The 17,779-nt window shown below is 30.7% G+C and overlaps 1 protein-coding gene across 5 annotated transcripts; it reads left to right on the top strand.

Moving 5' to 3' along the window:
• The first annotated feature begins 397 nt into the window (after positions 1–397).
• Positions 398–7,022, top strand: Sarm (sterile alpha and armadillo motif). Of its 5 annotated transcripts, none has more exons than XM_047060182.2 (9): positions 398–852; positions 2,489–2,667; positions 2,735–4,438; positions 4,499–4,675; positions 4,743–5,103; positions 5,178–5,289; positions 5,485–5,674; positions 5,914–6,035; positions 6,116–7,022. In XM_047060182.2, exons 1-9 carry the CDS (start codon positions 711–713, stop codon positions 6,366–6,368), a joined length of 3,240 nt encoding a protein of 1,079 aa, XP_046916138.1. In that variant the 5' UTR covers positions 398–710; the 3' UTR covers positions 6,369–7,022. The 5 variants fall into 5 exon arrangements, 4 of the variants coding, with proteins under 4 accessions (XP_046916138.1, XP_046916139.2, XP_075589176.1 ...); XR_012832352.1 differs by having other exon boundaries at positions 434–852; positions 5,485–5,678; XM_047060183.2 differs by lacking the exon at positions 398–852 and adding an exon at positions 948–1,755.
• The last annotated feature ends 10,757 nt before the right edge of the window (positions 7,023–17,779 follow it).

Here is a 17,779-nt window from a genome sequence, read left to right on the forward strand (position 1 = left end):
TTATTTTTCCGATGATGATTTTTCACAATGTTTAATTGTAAACTTTTTTCTTGTGTAGAAACAAATCGTGACAAAATCAAATAAAAGAATAGATCCGGTGATGATTATTATCGATGATGATGATGATGATGATGATGATGATAATCAATAGTGATTATCAAATGATGTAGATTATCATCATCATATTTACAACAACAAATGCTACAAAGCATTGATAATTTTTTTATTTTTAACTTTTGATTACTAATCGAATATGATTAACAAGTGAAAGTGGGTGAAAAAAAAAACAACATTGCAATAAAGGGACAAAAAGGCGACAAAACTTTTTTTGAGATTAAAAATTTGTGGATTTATAACAAACACACAAAGTTTATTGTTTGATGATAGCGATGCAATCATCAACTTACACACAACTCATCATCATCATCATCATCATCATCATCATCATCATCATCATCATCGTCGGTATTGTCTTGTCTATCAAGAAAGTAGAAAAAAAAGTCATAATTTTTTTTTATATATATGTTTTGAAATTCATTTTCAATTTTACTTGAAAAAAAAATTTACATGTATGCCATGTGAATTCTAAAAAAAGAACAAATTAATATACAAAATCATCACCGTTTATCTGTGTCTCTGTCTCTGTTTCTGTTTTTTTTTTTGGCTTTCTGGCGGTATTTCTTGTAAATTAAATCAAATGAAATGACATCATGATGACACCAGATGAACAACAACAAGAACGACAACCAACGATACGAAGATATATAAGAACAACGGCCAAGATAAAAAGGCTACAAGAAAAAATTTCAACAACTCATTTCCATACATCACGATCATCATCATCATTATCAAGTAAGTGTGTGTGAAATGAAAAAAAACGCAAAAAAAATTAAGATTAGACAGATATATAACTCATCATCATCATCATCAGCTTGGTGTTATTGAAGATGGAGACATTGAATTTATTTCTTTTGCACATTGAAAAACACACACACATTACATTACATTATTATATGAGCAATATGGATTGATGCAAAGACATGCAACCAGTGTGTGTGTGTGTGTCTTTGTGTATGCGAATGTGTTTAATTAATCTTTGTATTCATATATGTCACACACACACACACACATAGAGACACAAAGAAGAATCTTGATTCTTTAGATGCGTATAATCTAAATCTAAGAAAAGAATGATATGAATATGGGTATTGAATGAGTTATACATTTAGATTCATTAACAAACATGCATTCACCCACACACATACACAGAAACAGATCGACAAAAAGAATTCAACTGTCATCATCATCATCATCATCAAATGAGAATCATGAATGAAAAAAAAAAATCATAATCATTGTATGATTGTGATTGTGTGTATGTGTGTGTGATCATTTAAATCATCCATCCATCACTAACGATGATTATGATCTTTTTTGATTATTCAATTATCCACAAATCGATTGTCCTTACATGTTTTATTTGATTGATACATGTTTATTTGTGAATGTTTATTATATATGTGATATTTTAATTTACCATCAATTCAATACAATACAATATTTGTAAATCAGAAAAAAAAACAGTAAAAAAAAAAATAGGCAACAATCATTCTTCATCGCCATCGTCGACTACTAAAACAATGAAAAAGGCATTTAAATCGGTATTCACTAGTGGAGTTGGCGGTGGCGGTAGTACTGGCAAAATCATCACGAAGAATGCCGAATTTGATGAACAACAACAACAACAACAATCAGGTTCAATTCTTTTTTGTTTGTTTGTTTGTTTTGCTTTGTTTTAAAATTCAATTCAAATTATTCGAATATTTTTTTTCTTGTTCATTGTTGTTGTTGTTGATCAATTGATTTTTTCATTTCTCACTTTGTATACTTGTTACTGGAGATGATTCAAAACCACAGGAAATTGATGATAATAATAACAACAACAACAACAACAATGATTGAATGAGAACAAACAAATTCTTTTTAAGAATTCTTTTGTTGAAAAAATCGTTTCTTCTACAAGCTAACTTTCTTCTATCTTTATTCGGGTTGTTTACATTATCGCTATATTTAGTTAGGTTATGTTATATCACACAAACATACACACACACACAAAGCACAGTAATTCTTGAGCAATGTAGACATCTTCTTTTTCGGAAATTCATGTTGCGTTTCATGTGTCTTTACCGCTACTTGAATTTTAAAGAAAAAAAAATAACATACTTATGTGAAAATGCCTCGATGATGATGATCGAGAACCGTCTCAACATCAACAACTCGAAAAAAACACTTGTAGAACTTGTGAAGTAAAAGTAAAAAACCAACGTTTATTACGTTGAAAGAATCGGGAGGTTTTTTTTGGACACCAAATGAGTGTGTGTGTGTTGTAGAGGACAAAGAAAATTCTGTTTGTTATTAAAATTGATTTTTTTTTTTGATTGATTTGTGTAATTTTTAATTTTGTAATTCTTCTTATTCCATGTTGTAGATTTAAATGATCAACAATCAAACGAAACGCCAATCAGCATTATTGAATGTAATAGTGATTCGGAATCTCCAACACGATTTTATAATAATAATAAATCAAATCCAAAATCGTCAAAATCATCAACACCTGAACCAAGAATGAAAAATTCGGATAGAATTTCCGAAATCTATTCACGACAGGTAATTAAACATTTTTTTGTGTTGTTGTTGTTGATGCATTCTATTAATTAAATTATTATCTATTTAGCTATCTTCATCGGCAAATAAATCCAATTTTCTTAAACATTCATCGAATAGCCGTAAATCTAGCCTTGATCAGGCATTTGATTTTGATAATAATAACAACAACAATGATAATGCCGGCAGTACAGTGATTGTACAACCAGCTGATAGTGATGGTGAAGATTCTTCATCACCATCAACATCACCACCACCATCTTCATCATCATCAGCATTACAATCGATTCCAGTTGAAAGATCAAATGTTATATCACCAATATCGAAATCAAAACATCGTCTATTATCATCATCGGATGCATTTAAAGCACAAAAATCAGCCACATCAAATCAAGAGATGCGTATGCTTATGTCGAATGATTCAAAAATTGCTGAAAAAAGTTCCATTTCTGCAATGAAAGCTAAAATGGAAGGAAATGGATTTGCAGCAGCTAAAATGATTGCAGCAAAAGAAGATCATAAACAAATACAGATTGGTGATACGGTTATGAAAACACAATCATCATCGAAATCAAGTTCAGCATCAATGACAATGTCATCATCATCCACTACTACCGCAGACAATATGATTGGATTTGGTTCAGAGAAAAGTTCTTCACGTTCAGGTTTATTATCATCCAGTAGTCGTAGTAAAGCACTTGGTCATCATCCTTTCAATCTATCATCAGCTAGTTCAAAATTGACTGAATTAATACAATCAATGTCGCCGAAAATGTTAACATTTTCTAGTGAAGTTGATATGGAATTTGATGAATTAAGTTCTATTGCTAAAACATTTAAAAGTCCAATCATATCGAAAACAGAATCGATCAATATGAAAGGATCAATGAATAAATTGGAAAACAAAATGTTGAATCTATGTAAAGAATTGGTTCAAAATCGAAATAATGTTGACATATTGCTTATGATGACTGATATGATTAGAAAAGCCTGGTCAGTACCACAATGTGGTTATGATCTTGGATTTAACATGTCCAAAACAATTCGAGAAACCGGAGCAATAGAAGCATTACTATGTAACATTGAATCTGATGATGAATGGAAGGTACAATTTTCAAGTGCTCAATTACTCGAACAATGTTTGGTTTCAGAAAATCGAGATTATGTTGTTGAACATGGTCTAGAGAAAGTGGTTTGTACGGCCAAAGAATGTGTGAATAAAAAACAACCAGACGAAGTGGTTGTCGGTGTTGGTATACTGGAACATTTATTTAAACATTCAGAAAATACATGTAAAGAAGTGATTAAACTAAATGGACTTGAAACAATTCTTTATGAATGTCGAAGTACAAATATTGAAACATTAAGACATTGTGCATCAGCATTGGCTAATCTTAGTCTATATGGTGGACCAGATAGCCAAGAATCGATGATCAAATTGAAAGCAGCCATGTGGTTATTTCCATTGGCTTTCCATAATAATGATAATATCAAATATTATGCCTGTTTAGCTATTACGGTACTTGTTGCTAATCAAGAACTTGAAGCTGAAGTTATCAAATCCGGTACTCTTGATCTTTGTGAACCATTCGTTATGTCACATAATCCGGAAGAATTTGCAAAAAGTTCAATATCACATATACATGGTCAATCAAAAAATTGGCTAGCCAGATTAGTACCGGTATTGATGAGCAAACGTGAAGAGGCAAGAAGTTTGGCAGCATTCCATTTTGCTATGGAAGCTTGGATCAAAAAAACTCAGGAACAAGCCGAGGTAAAATGATCAATGAAAATTTAAAAAAAAATGTGATTTAATTGTTCTTTTTCCACATAGATATTCAGGGAAATAAATGCAGTAAATGCATTGAAAAAAGTAGCCAGTTGTCCAAATGCAATTGCATCCAAATATGCAGCACAAGCATTACGTTTGATTGGTGAAGAAGTTCCACATAAATTATCACAACAGGTACCATTATGGACAATTGAAGATGTTAAAGAATGGGTCAAACAGGTTTGTCATATTGTGTTTCATTTCAGAAATCCACATTAAATAATTTCTATAAATAAAACCTATATAGATTGGTTTTGGATTATTTTGTCAAGAATTTGAAAAAAGTCGCGTTGATGGTGACATATTATTACAGCTCAATGAACATATGTTACATGATGATATTGGTATTAAAAATGGAATATTACGTAAACGTTTTATGCGTGAATTAGCCAATCTTAAACAGATAACCGATTATTCAAGTTGTGATCCAACAAATTTGGCTGCAATATTAAGTAATCTAGGTCCAGAATATACAAGATATACATATTCATTATTACATGGTGGTATTGATAAAAATACATTGACCGTAGCGACTGATGATATACTTATTGCTGAATGTAATATCGATAATACAATACATCGAATGAAAATATTGTTAGCAGTTGAAAGTATGTTTCATTCATTCAATCATTCATTCATCCATTTTTTTTTGTTACCGAAATTGACATGTTAAATTTTTTAGATTTAAAAAAATGTCAACCAATAGTTGATTCAAGCAAAGATGACAATGATCCAGATAAAACGTTAGACGTTTTCATTAGTTATCGACGATCAAATGGTTCACAACTTGCGAGGTAAAAGCGACACCAAAGTTTTGTCTTGTTTGATATCATATATATAATTTTTAATCTGATTAACGGTTTTTTTCCCTTTGTTCATTTTTCTTTTTCTTTTTTTTTGTTTGCTACATCACCACTCTCTAATAATCTACTTATAAAATGGAATTAATATCATTTCTTGTGTGTGTGCGCGATGTACGATGTTGTTAGCTTATTAAAAGTCCATTTACAATTGCGTGGATTTTCCGTTTTTTTGGATGTTGAACGTTTAGAAGCCGGTAAATTTGATAATAATCTATTGAATAGTATTCGACAAGCGAAACATTTTCTATTGGTTCTCACGCCAAATGCATTGGATCGTTGTATTAATGATGATGAACAAAAGGACTGGGTTCATCGGGTATGTATGTGTGTGTGTGTGTATTATATTAAACTTAAATGTTAATGCCAAACATTCGACTTTATACCTTTATTTTTCTCCACCCGAAAATCAATCAATCAATCAATTGATTGTATAGAAGAAAAAAATCCCCCTACATCTCCCTTGTAAAAAAAATAACCACAAAAAATTTAGACAGATTATCCAGCCACTAACTATTCATTCTTATTTTTTTTTCTGTATATTTTTTTTCTCAATAGGAAATTGCACAAGCACTACTGACCAAATGCAATATAATACCCATAATGGAATCATTTCAATGGCCAGAACCGGATCAATTACCCGATGATATTAAGCCAATTTGCCATTTTAACGGCATAAGGTTGGTGGTGGTGGTGATATAAATCATCCATCATGAAATTGGTTTGGTTTTCATTTTTTTTTGTTTTTTTCTCCCACTAGATGGATACATGATTATCAAGAAGCTTGTGTTGATAAACTTGAAAGGTTTATGCGTGGTGAATATCAAAATAGTAAACAATCACAAGATTGTTGTTCTGGATCATTAACTGGTAGTATTAGTGGATCACATCGTTATGGTCTACCACATGGATTACCACCAACGCCCAATACACCGGGTATTAGATCTCCAAGTCAACAAAGACGTAGCTGTTCAGTTGATAATGTACGCCATCAACAATCATCAAATGATTAAAATTATGAAATCCATATAAAGCCGATCAAACCAGAAGTGCCACTCCTCCTTGTTCTCCACCTCTTCCGTCCAGCATTTTTATTTCATTTCAATTTAGTTTTTTCTTTTTTTTGTTGTTGTTGTTGTTATTTTCATCTTTATTATTATTTAGGTTGTCCCATTGTGAAACGATTTTGAATTTTAATTCATTATTATTGTTGTCGTTGTTGTTGTTGTTATCATTGTCTTTATTGACTGTGTGTGTGTATGCGATGACAACAGAATCCTAATGATGATAATAGTGATGAATGAAATAGAATTAACATATTCTTACCATCTGGATCGGGTTTTTTTTCCTATATTCGTTTCAAAACAACAGGGATTGTCATCACCATCATCATCATCATTACATTTGTATTCAAAGCGCAGCAGAATTTCCATTGTGGTTTTTCTTGTTTTCAAAAAAAAAAAAAAAAAATTCATTCATTTGTCCTTTTTTATTCGTTGTGTTCTTGTTTCATTGTATACTGTTTGTTGTTGTTGTTGTCGATGATGATGATGATGATTATAGTTTTACGAATGACAATTTATTCTTGTATTTTTTTCTGGACAAAATGATTACGATGATAATAAATATTTATGAGCAATCAGAAATAAAAAAAAACCACAAACAAATGCATTACTTGATTGATGATTGAATTTCAAATTTTTGATTACAAACCAACCAATTTCGGTGATTACACACACACATTTGGGTGCATATATACGCTATTTATGAACATTTGGATTTTTTTTTCGAAAAAAAAGGTAAAATTGTCCAAATATAAAAAAAAAGATAAATTTGAAATTGGAAAGAAAATTGAAAAGTTTTGTCAACTTGTTTATCAACAAAAAAAAAAAAAAAAAAAAATACAATGGCCATTTTTTTCCTCCCCATCATTAAAACAATCAAGATGATGATGATGATGATGACGATGTAGTTTTTTTTCCACAATGCAAACAGATTTTCTCATCCGAACAATTGTTATTTTCTTGTTTTGTTTTATTTAATTTCATCAACAACAACAACAACAACAACAAACAGCAACAACAACAACAAACAGCAACAATGATTATGTGGAAACATTTTTTTAATTAATTTCAATTTTGTCGTTTTTCTTTTTTCTTTTTGTTTTTTTTTTCGTCAAAATAATTTTCATCATCATCATCATCATCATTATTATTTTTCTTTTTTTTGTCGAAAAGTAAAATGGTAATTTTGTTATCTTTTATCGACAATCTTTTTTTTCGTGGATTATCCATGCTTATTGTTGTTGTTGTCGTCGTCGTTGTTGTTGTTTTTCCACTGTGACAATCATCATCATCATCATCATAATAATCATAATTTTAGACTATAAAAAATAATAACAACAACAACAACCACTATGTGTTTTGTTTATCGTTGAAGAAAAATTGTTTATTTGCATAACATTTGTTCACTCATCATCATCATCATTATCAAAGTTGTCATTTGACTTAAAGAATTTTTTTTTTTTACTCTCTCAGTCTTTTCATCATCAAATTGAATAATTTGTCCATTTCAGCAAACGTAGCCCCCATAGTCTTGGGAACTAAACAAAAAAAAAATTCCAGTCAACTACCTTATAGCTGCCGGTGGTGGTGGTTGTTGTGTATCTTCTCGATTCTCACAACATATATAGTGATGATGATCAAAAAAAAAAACATATTCGTCATCATAAAAGGAAAAAAAATTGAAAAATCCATCCATAACATCCATATATCTACGAGATAGTCAACGAAAAAAAATTTTTCCATTCGTTGGTAGAAATGGTCTGGCAAATAATGGAAATAATCTGTCTATATCTCATCATCATCATCATCGTCATCATCGTCATAGTAGTTAATTATATGCTGCAACAGACACAAACAGCAAAGATAGAAAAAAAAAAAACGTATTCGTACTATACATAGTGCATTAGTATAGATATATGAAGAATAAGGATCCATTTTTTTTTTGGCCATTTGTTTCCTATTTTCACAAAAAGGAATGACAAAAAAAAAGAAAATTTTTTTTTTTCATTGAATTGACAAATTGTGATTGCCAGCCATCCAGCCATCCATCCATCTATCCATCCATCCATCCAAACAGCAGCTATAGCCTCTCTCTCTCTCTTGCAATGGTTGTCAGCTCAATGATGATGATGATGGTGATGATGGTTATGTTTTGTGTGTAGGACGACGCCATTATAGGACCAGTTTTTGGGTTTTTTTTCCTACTTTTTCACTATTCTAACCATCATAGTGAAAAAACAAAACTCGATTTCTATCTGATGATGATGATGATGATGAAATCAAATAATCTTCAAATGGCATCTCATAAATGATGATGATGGCGATGGTGATGGCGATATTTTTGCATGGATGGTTTGATTCTCACACAAACTCAATGGCTTTGTTGTTCTTTCATTGTTTTTTGTTCTCATTCATTTTTTCATTCACTATAACCTTAGCCTTGAGATAATATACATGGCCTTTCCCTTTTTATAAACTAGTAGTTTTTTTTTCTTCTTCTCTATCCATCAACAACAATACAGAAAACTGGGTTCTGTGACAATTGTCAAGAATCAAACCAAAAAAAAAAAAAAATGTGTAAAAATATAGATCATCATAATCGAAAGTGAGTCAGTCAGTCGTTATAGAGAATTTTTTTTCAATCATTGTGTTATTGATTTTGAAGAATCCAAAAGTCAAAAAAAAAGATGGATTTTTGGTTCATTTTTTTTTTTGGTTCACAATCATATCATCATTGAAAGAAAATTGTTCGGGTGTTTCACTATGAACAAACAACACAACCCATACTGACTGACTTTGTGAATGTAATTTTTAAGACTTGATGATCCTCTCATCATTCAATCAAAGGAACAACAAAACGAAATACAAAAAAATACAAAATAGAAAAAAGTTCAACCGACTTGAAACGAATCATTATCGTCATCATCATCATCATCATTGTCGGTCATCAGAGCATTACGATTTAGTTTCTTTCTTTCTTTTCGTTTGTCGTTTTTTTCCTCCTTAACGACGACCAATTTTCAACAAAGACAATTTTTTTTTTGTTTGCCCAAAAACGAATATGAATGTGAATGTTGAATGGGAAGAAAATGAAACTTATCAACATAGCAAGCAAAAGTGGAAACAAAAAATTGGTCGCAATGTTATATTAATGATAGGGATGTATGGATTCTTCTTTTCGGTGCGTAATTTCAGAATCGATCCAATAGAAAAAGTAACAACAAAACATGGGAAAAGGGCACGAGGAATTTTTTTGTTTTATCCAATGACAACACAATCCAAGTCCTTTTTTTCGCTGAAATATGAATTACATTTCAACAAGGAAAATTTAAACCACGCAAAAACAATTGATTTTTTCCCTCTCTCGATAATTCGTGCACATCAATCAATCAATCAACGAATTCATGAAAAATGTATAGGGCCTATATTTCAAATGGTTGGTTCAAACAAAAACCTATATGATACTGATGATGATGATGATGTTAAGTTTCATATTTCATATTTTTTTTCACTCAGAAAAAAAAATGAAGAAAGAAAACGCACAATATACGTATGTTTTAATTAACAATTTATATAGGACACATTATCATCATCATCAACATTATGGTATTGCTAGAATAAAGAATAATGTGTGTACACGTTCTGTATACACACATTATAATCAATTCAACCGTACGAAACAATAAAACACAATGAAAAGTGAATATTATTGTTTTGCTGATGGTTCGTGATATCAATTTTTAATTTTTAATTTTTTTTTTTCATCATCATCATCATAAATTTTTCACTGTGCTACTATGTTGCAGAATTCTTTTTCAGTTTTTTTTTTATTATATTGTTGGAAACAATAAGCGTCAAGTTGATTTATTTGTAATTTCATAATTTTGTTTCATGTGTACTGAAAATAGATTTTTTTTTTTGAATTGGTTGGGCAAGACCAAATGCAATTGAAAGAAGAAGTAGAAATTTCATACGCGTATGAAATCATGATGATGATGATGATGATGATGATAATGTTGTTGATGACTAGAATTTTAATTTTTCTTTACTGGATTTCAAAGCCAAAATATAATGATTCTATATCTTTCCGGAAATATAATTGACTAATCAGAAAAGTTTTGTTGTAATTCTATCCCAATTGCATTTACAGGATTTTTTTCTTTGCCAATGAACGGCACCATGATTATCCATTATGATGATGATGATGAAGGGATACAAACTCAAATTGTGTACCATAAAAGATATCGATCGAATCAAGAAGAAAAAAGATTCATCTTGGGAGATTTTTTTTTTGTAAATCGATACAATCGATTCTTTTTTTTCTACATTCTGCACTTTATCATTCATTCATCAATCTTGTATTTTTTTTTTTTTTTTTTGATTCTATGGAATCTATTTTTTTGTTTGTTTGTCTGAGTAAAATAATGACGACAACAACAACAACAACAACGATGGCAAAAAGAACCATTATCTAGAAAACATACATCAAAGTAGCTAAAACTTTTTTTTATTTCATCGCCTTTCACCGTTCAACCGAATATGGTTGCTCTTGAAGAGACTTTGGACGGAAAAGAAAAGAAAAGAAAAAAAGCAACAACCAAATTATAGACTTGACGTTATTTTTTCAAGTGATGCGTTTGATTCCAACAAACATGGCCACATGGTTAACATTTTTCGTTGGTGCTCTCTTTCTCTAATGATAGCCTTTTCCGATTGTGCAAGCCAAATCGACATTATTTTCTAAGCTACCATATAGAGAGAGAATGAAAGAATTTATTACTTTTACACAAATGAATATAACAGGATTCTATTCGGAAATTCTACTTTGAAAATCATTTATACCAAGTTATTGTAAAGCGAAAAAAACTTCATTCATTCATTTCATTTTAATTCTAAATGCTGGAATATATATTTCAATAAAATTGAATGTATGGTATACGTACATGGACCATCTCATGGGACGACAAACTTTCTACTACTATTATGGATGTAGATGATAGGGCCCTGGATCAGAACATGAAAACAAAACAAAAAAATTTGTTATCATCATTATCCATGGATGGCTGGTTGGTTGGTTGATACCATTTTTGCTGGTTCTGGTTTTTTTTTCTCGTTGTTGTTGTTGTTGTTGTTGTCTAGTAGTAGTGTTACTGTAACAGTATTTTCTCTCTCTCTATCGTTGAACCGCCTAATTACGCCTAGAGACACGCCTTTTTTCATGTGCATTCACAGACATTTTTTTTTTATTCACATAGTCTCAAATAGTGTCAGTCTGAATCAACACAATGTGTAACGTACAGGGAAATAAAAAAATTACAACAATTGCTACAATGAATGAACTCATCATCATCATCATCATTCAAATGGAATTTTTAAAAGACCAAAAATATGAAACAAACATTTTCCTGGTGATGGAATTGACTTTTTTTTCGAACCAAAAAAAAAAAAAAAAACAGCATATACGAATTCTGGATCAAAAATTCGGTCAACCAACTGAATCCAGATGCACACATACACACACATAGACATACAGTATTGAAAAATTCTTTAGACATGAATTTCAATTCAATCATTCAATGAATCATTGAATTTCAATTTTCAAATTTCCAACCAATGAAAAAGAAAACCTGAAATCGGAAATAATTTGCATATTATTATTCGAAACAAAACAAAATAAAAAAAATAACATTTGAATACTGGGCAATGATTAATTCGTGTTATTTAAACACTGATATTGAATCCGAATTGAATCCAAAATGAAATCGACAATGCACGTGTCTAATATTTGTATATATTTTTTTTCTGCTTGAAATAAATTGCGTATCATCTCTGTCTCTCTGTCTCTCTTTTAACCCACGCACACACACACACATCTATCTAAGCATCTAATATGTTCAAACAAGTTTTGTGATGGCCAAACAAATCATCATCAAGTGAAGCAAGAAAAAAAACGAAATTTGCATACAAACAAGTTTTTTTTCTGTATATCTGGTATCGTTTGTTTCTGGTTGCTATAGGAATGATGAAATTCAATATTCAGAAAAAAATGACAACGACGACGACGACGACGAATGATGGAATGCCAAAAAATGATGTTTGAATATTATCCATCCATTCAAACAAAATTCAAAAGGCGTTGACACATGATCAAGATTATTATGTCATCGAGTTCATCATCATCATCATCATAAACCGTGGATAATATCGAAGATTGAGAAAAAAAATTCGCAACCAGAAAAAATCCATATGTCTCATATCTGTGAGACCGAATTATTTTTTCTTTGTTTTTGGTTTTGGTTTTGTTTTTTAAAAAACTCGATTATAATCACATTTTAAATTTTCAAAATTCTATAGAATCTAAATGATGAAAAGTGTATCCAATAATAATAAGTGTTGAAAATGAAATGGTCGTGGGTCAATGAAAAAAAAATTTTCAATTTTTCAACCATTGAACCAGAAATAAATAACAAAAAAAAGGAAGAAGAAAGGAAGTGTGATGGGCAACATTTTTAAGCCGGTTTAAAGCCAACAAATGTTTGCTTGGTTGAATGAATTTTTTTTTTGCAGAGAAAAAAAAATTTTTTAAATTAAATTGTAATGATGATCAAATGTGATTATCAAATATATTTGAGAATTGTGAATGGCGGCAAATGAAAGACTGAAAAACAAAACTGTGCACAAAATCCGCACACACACACACACACACGCCATTCACGGGTATTAAACGATGGGTTAATTCACAGAATCCCTTTTTTTTTGGTTACGAATCGAATTTCATTGAAAGTTTTTTTATTTGTTCTGTGTCTTTTTTTTGTATTTTGAAATTCAATTTTAAAATTAAAGATCTGAACGGGGAAAAAAATATAAAAATCACCATCATCATCATCTAAATAATCTGGGTGCGACTTGGATATTTCAAGAGTTTTTTGATCATCTGTTATTTTGGGCGCCATTCATCATCATTCATTCATTCATTCATTCATTCATTGATGATCATTTGTCACAATCATAATAATAATGATCATCATCATCAAGCTACTGTGTGTGTGTGTCTGTATTGTTATTATTCAATTCTTATGTTGTTGCTGCTGATGCTGCTGTTTTTGTTTTGTTTTGTTTTGTTTGAATTTATAGCCATTGGCCATATTATATAGACATTGATAATATTATTGTTCACGTGATAATAGCAGTAATCATTATTCATTCAAATTCAAATTCAATTTTGATTCAAGATGATGATGATCATGATCATGATGATGATGGTTGTATTCTATTTCAATAGATATTTGATGATTATAATCATAATAATAATAAATAAATAATGATAACATGAACAACGAACCAACCAGACAAACAAAACAAATTGAAAAAAAATAGAAATAGAAAACTACACAAACAAATCGACAACAACAACATAAACAATTTGCTTAAAGCTATTTCATTCATTCATTCAGAATGATTTGTCAACTCTTTTCATGATGATGAAATGGAGATTATAATTGGCCAATGGATGGATGGATGGATTAATCAAATCGATTTTTACTACTACCAGTACCACAACCACCATCACCACCACTAATGATCAAAGATAATGATAATGAATTTTGCAGCTATACAAAGAATATTTAAAATTGAAAATCAATTAGACTCTAATTCAACTATCGATTGATTGATTGTGAATCGATTTTTTTTTGTTTGAATTCAAATTCAAATCACACAAATTGAATGATTCAAATGGAGAAAAAAAATCGATCGTGTTTTCAAATCGAATGATTTGAGATACGAAAACAAAATGAAAAAAAAACCAAGAAAAAAAACCGAAAAAAAGAAATCATGTTTTGCATTTCGAAGAAAAAAAATTTTTTTTGATTTTTTCTTTTTTTTCGGACAATTGCTGACCATTGTAAATATGTGTGTGTTGGTCGGTTGGTTGATTTGTGTGTGTGTGTGTGTGTGTGTGTGTGTACACAAACCTAGTAATCAAATTCAATCATTTCATCATCATAGCCATATTCATTGTCATTGTTCAATGTAAAATGTATATATATGTGGAAATGGAGTGTGGGGTGTGGGGGTTAGATTTTGATGAAGATCACGAAGATTGACCAATCAATGATTCATACATAAAATGTAAAGTAATACAAAGCCGGATCCTTTCAACAACAAATGCAAAAAAAAAAGAATGAAGAAAAAAAAGTTTCAGACATGACATACACAATCCATATTATTATATCCATACAATCATCATCATATACAGTGGTGGTGGTGGACATTGGTTGTACATTTTGAGAAATGATGATGATGATGATGAAAAAAAATCAATTTCAATTGACTGACCAACCAAACAAAAAATTGTACGTTCTTTTTTTTTCTTCATTGGAAATTGACTCGAAATGATTGGACAATAGCAACAACAACAACAACAACAACAAATTTTGTTGCAGCACCATGGTTTGATGACAAAATTGATTTCGTTTTTTTTCGTGTTCGATTTTGAATTCGATAAACATTTCAGTTACGAGTTCAGCTGCTGCTGCTGCTGCTGTTAATGGTGACACACACACACACAAACAGCCTGTTTTTGGCCTCTTTCTTTCTTTCTGTATTTGGGTTTGTGTGATTGTGATTGACATCCAAAGGAAAAAAAAAGAAACACGCATTTGGTCTAGGTCTCATGAACATGCAAATTGTTGAGATTATTATGGGATTTTTTTTTCTTTTAGCCTTAGTGAGAAATGATGATGATGATAATACCTTGATGGTCCAGACAGAGGTGATATTGGATTTTTGAAATTGAAATCGATCATGTCGCCATCATGTCCGCCGTTCATCATCATCATCATCATCATGTGATCATGATGATGACCGGCCAATTTTTTTTGAGGGTCATCAACGAATAGCTCTATATCCACCATCACCAACATTGATGAGTGGCCGTCGATTTCATCGATGGTCAATTATATTGAAAAGCCGCCAATGAATATACAAACAGACAGGCAGGTAAGAAAAAAAAACCACAACAATGTTCATGATGATGATGATGATGATGGGGCTCATCATACCATCATCATCATCATCACTATGAAAGAAACTAAAAACCACATAGGGGTAGTTTCACTATATATCAATGTTGACGATGAAAAAAAAGAAGAAAAAAAAGGCAGGTAATTGAAGACCATTGCCGATCTCTGTGTGTATGTGTGTGTGTGGACCAATTTTCGCCAATTCCTCATCATCATCATCATCCATGGATAGGTTTTGTCGATAATGACACACTGTGTGTCCACATGATGATGATGATGATGATGATGATGACAATGAGATTGACCAGCCTGAATGAATGAATTATATAAAGAAATAGAATCTATCAAATGTCCATGTATAAGATCGAATAGATTGTGAATGTGTGTGTGGGGGGAAAGAATAGAGAGATAATGACAACAAAAAAAAAGAAAAAAAATTATTTTTCGACCAGCTGAGAATTGACTTGTGGTCAACATATTTTAGCACTATATATTCTATATATGTGGTTCTATAACCTATGATTATGTCAGTCACATCGACAGATCAAGCAAGAGAGTGGACATAGACCAAAATGTAAATGGCTGACTGAAATGACTGACTGACTGACTGACTGGCTGGTTGGCTGGCTAGCTAGCTCATCATCATCATCATCATCATTGATTCCAAATTGGTTGTGGAACAAAAAATGATTGAAAGAAAAAAAATTTGGAACTAAAACAAAACAAAACAAAAAAAATATCACTGGAACCAAATGACGGATGGATGGATGGATGGATGAATGGACGGGAAAGATCGACAACAGTAATGAGTCAGCCAGTCAGTAAATATTTAATTCAGTCAGCTGCATTCTCGATGACGATATATGTGATATAGATAATAATTTCGATAATTGTGACAGCAACAGCCAGCAGTTGGTTTGATCATCATCATCATCATATTTGTTAATCGTTGCTCGTTAACTAATATGACTTCATGGTATATTTATTCATAAAAAAAAAGAAATTTGCATATACGACCGACGTCGAGTATTAGTATATTATATGAGAGCGCCAATCAGTCGAATCGCCATCAAAAAAAAAAAAAAGTTCGTAATTGTTTCTTTTCAGAAAAAATCTTTTAGTCTAAAATATCGTTGTACACATCTTTATTACATACCTGAATTTTTATCTTGGACTAGATGACGCCAATATTTATATATGGATTGAATTTGTGTGCTGGTGAATTTCTTTTCTGTTCAACAGAGAGGGTGGGTGGAGAAAAATGACGACGTTGATGATGTTTAATGATGGCCAGACATGATGTTTAATGTCTCCAAATCATGATAATGATGATGATGATGATGATAATCACATTGACATTTACATGGTCATTCGTTGTATATGATCATATTTGGTCAAATCAATTGAAATCAATGAAAAACAACAACAACAACAACAAAGATTGTTAATTGTTGTTTGTTTTGAATTGGCTAATAACAATTCGAATTGGATCAAAGTTCCACGATTTGACGATAGAGGTCGCTACTAGTGTCGAAATATTTACCTTTTTTCGAGTACATTCGGTATTTCATGCATATCAAATTGTTGTCGTCGTCGTTGTTTTTATTGTTTTTATCGGTCGAACGATTAAAGATATGCTTATTAATTAATTGATTTTAATTGATCAAATCAAATGAAAAAAGAAGAAAAAAAAATTCATTTTTTTTCTTTTTGATTAATGAAGATTTACGGGATGCCGATTTTGAAACAAAACAAACATGTCATCATTGGCGAAACAAAAAAAAATATCGAATGAATCGGTCGATTTAAAACAATAATCACCACATACATACACACACACACAATGATGATGTGTAATTAAATTTTTGTTTTCTTTTAAATTTAAATTTTTAAAATTAAAATTATTCAAACCACCACCACCATAATTGATGATGATTATGATTAAAATACAGGCCATTATAATTTCATTTATGGAAAAAAACGTTACATAAATCAAATGTTCTTGTTGGTGTTCGTGTGTGACATATTTATTTTTTTTTTTCAAAAGAAAAATAAATAAATAAACAATCAAAATATATATCAACAACACGAATCGATTGTATCGATGATTTCGATGATGATTGATGATGACATTATTCGAATTCTGTCTTTGAAACGTAAACACACACACACAGAAAATTTGCCCTTTGTGTGTCATCACCTGTAGATATTATATGATTGATCGATTTTTTTTCTTCATCGATGTTCTTGTCCACACCTGATAATAATAGTACATTCACCATGAAAATTATTGATTTGTTTAAATAAATTTTTTATTATATTATTTTAATAATTAAT

This window comes from Dermatophagoides farinae, chromosome 7 (genome assembly GCF_024713945.1).
Source record: "Dermatophagoides farinae isolate YC_2012a chromosome 7, ASM2471394v1, whole genome shotgun sequence".
Lineage (NCBI taxonomy): Eukaryota > Metazoa > Arthropoda > Arachnida > Sarcoptiformes > Pyroglyphidae > Dermatophagoides > Dermatophagoides farinae.

Excerpts from the sequence above, each read along its gene's own strand:
- Sarm (XM_047060182.2), top strand. The coding sequence starts at position 711 with ATGATGACACCAGATGAACAACAACAAGAACGACAACCAACGATACGA. Across the intron at positions 5,104-5,177 it reads AATATTGTTAGCAGTTGAAA|ATTTAAAAAAATGTCAACCA; the intron begins GTATGTTTCATT and ends TAAATTTTTTAG. Across the intron at positions 5,290-5,484 it reads AATGGTTCACAACTTGCGAG|CTTATTAAAAGTCCATTTAC; the intron begins GTAAAAGCGACA and ends CGATGTTGTTAG.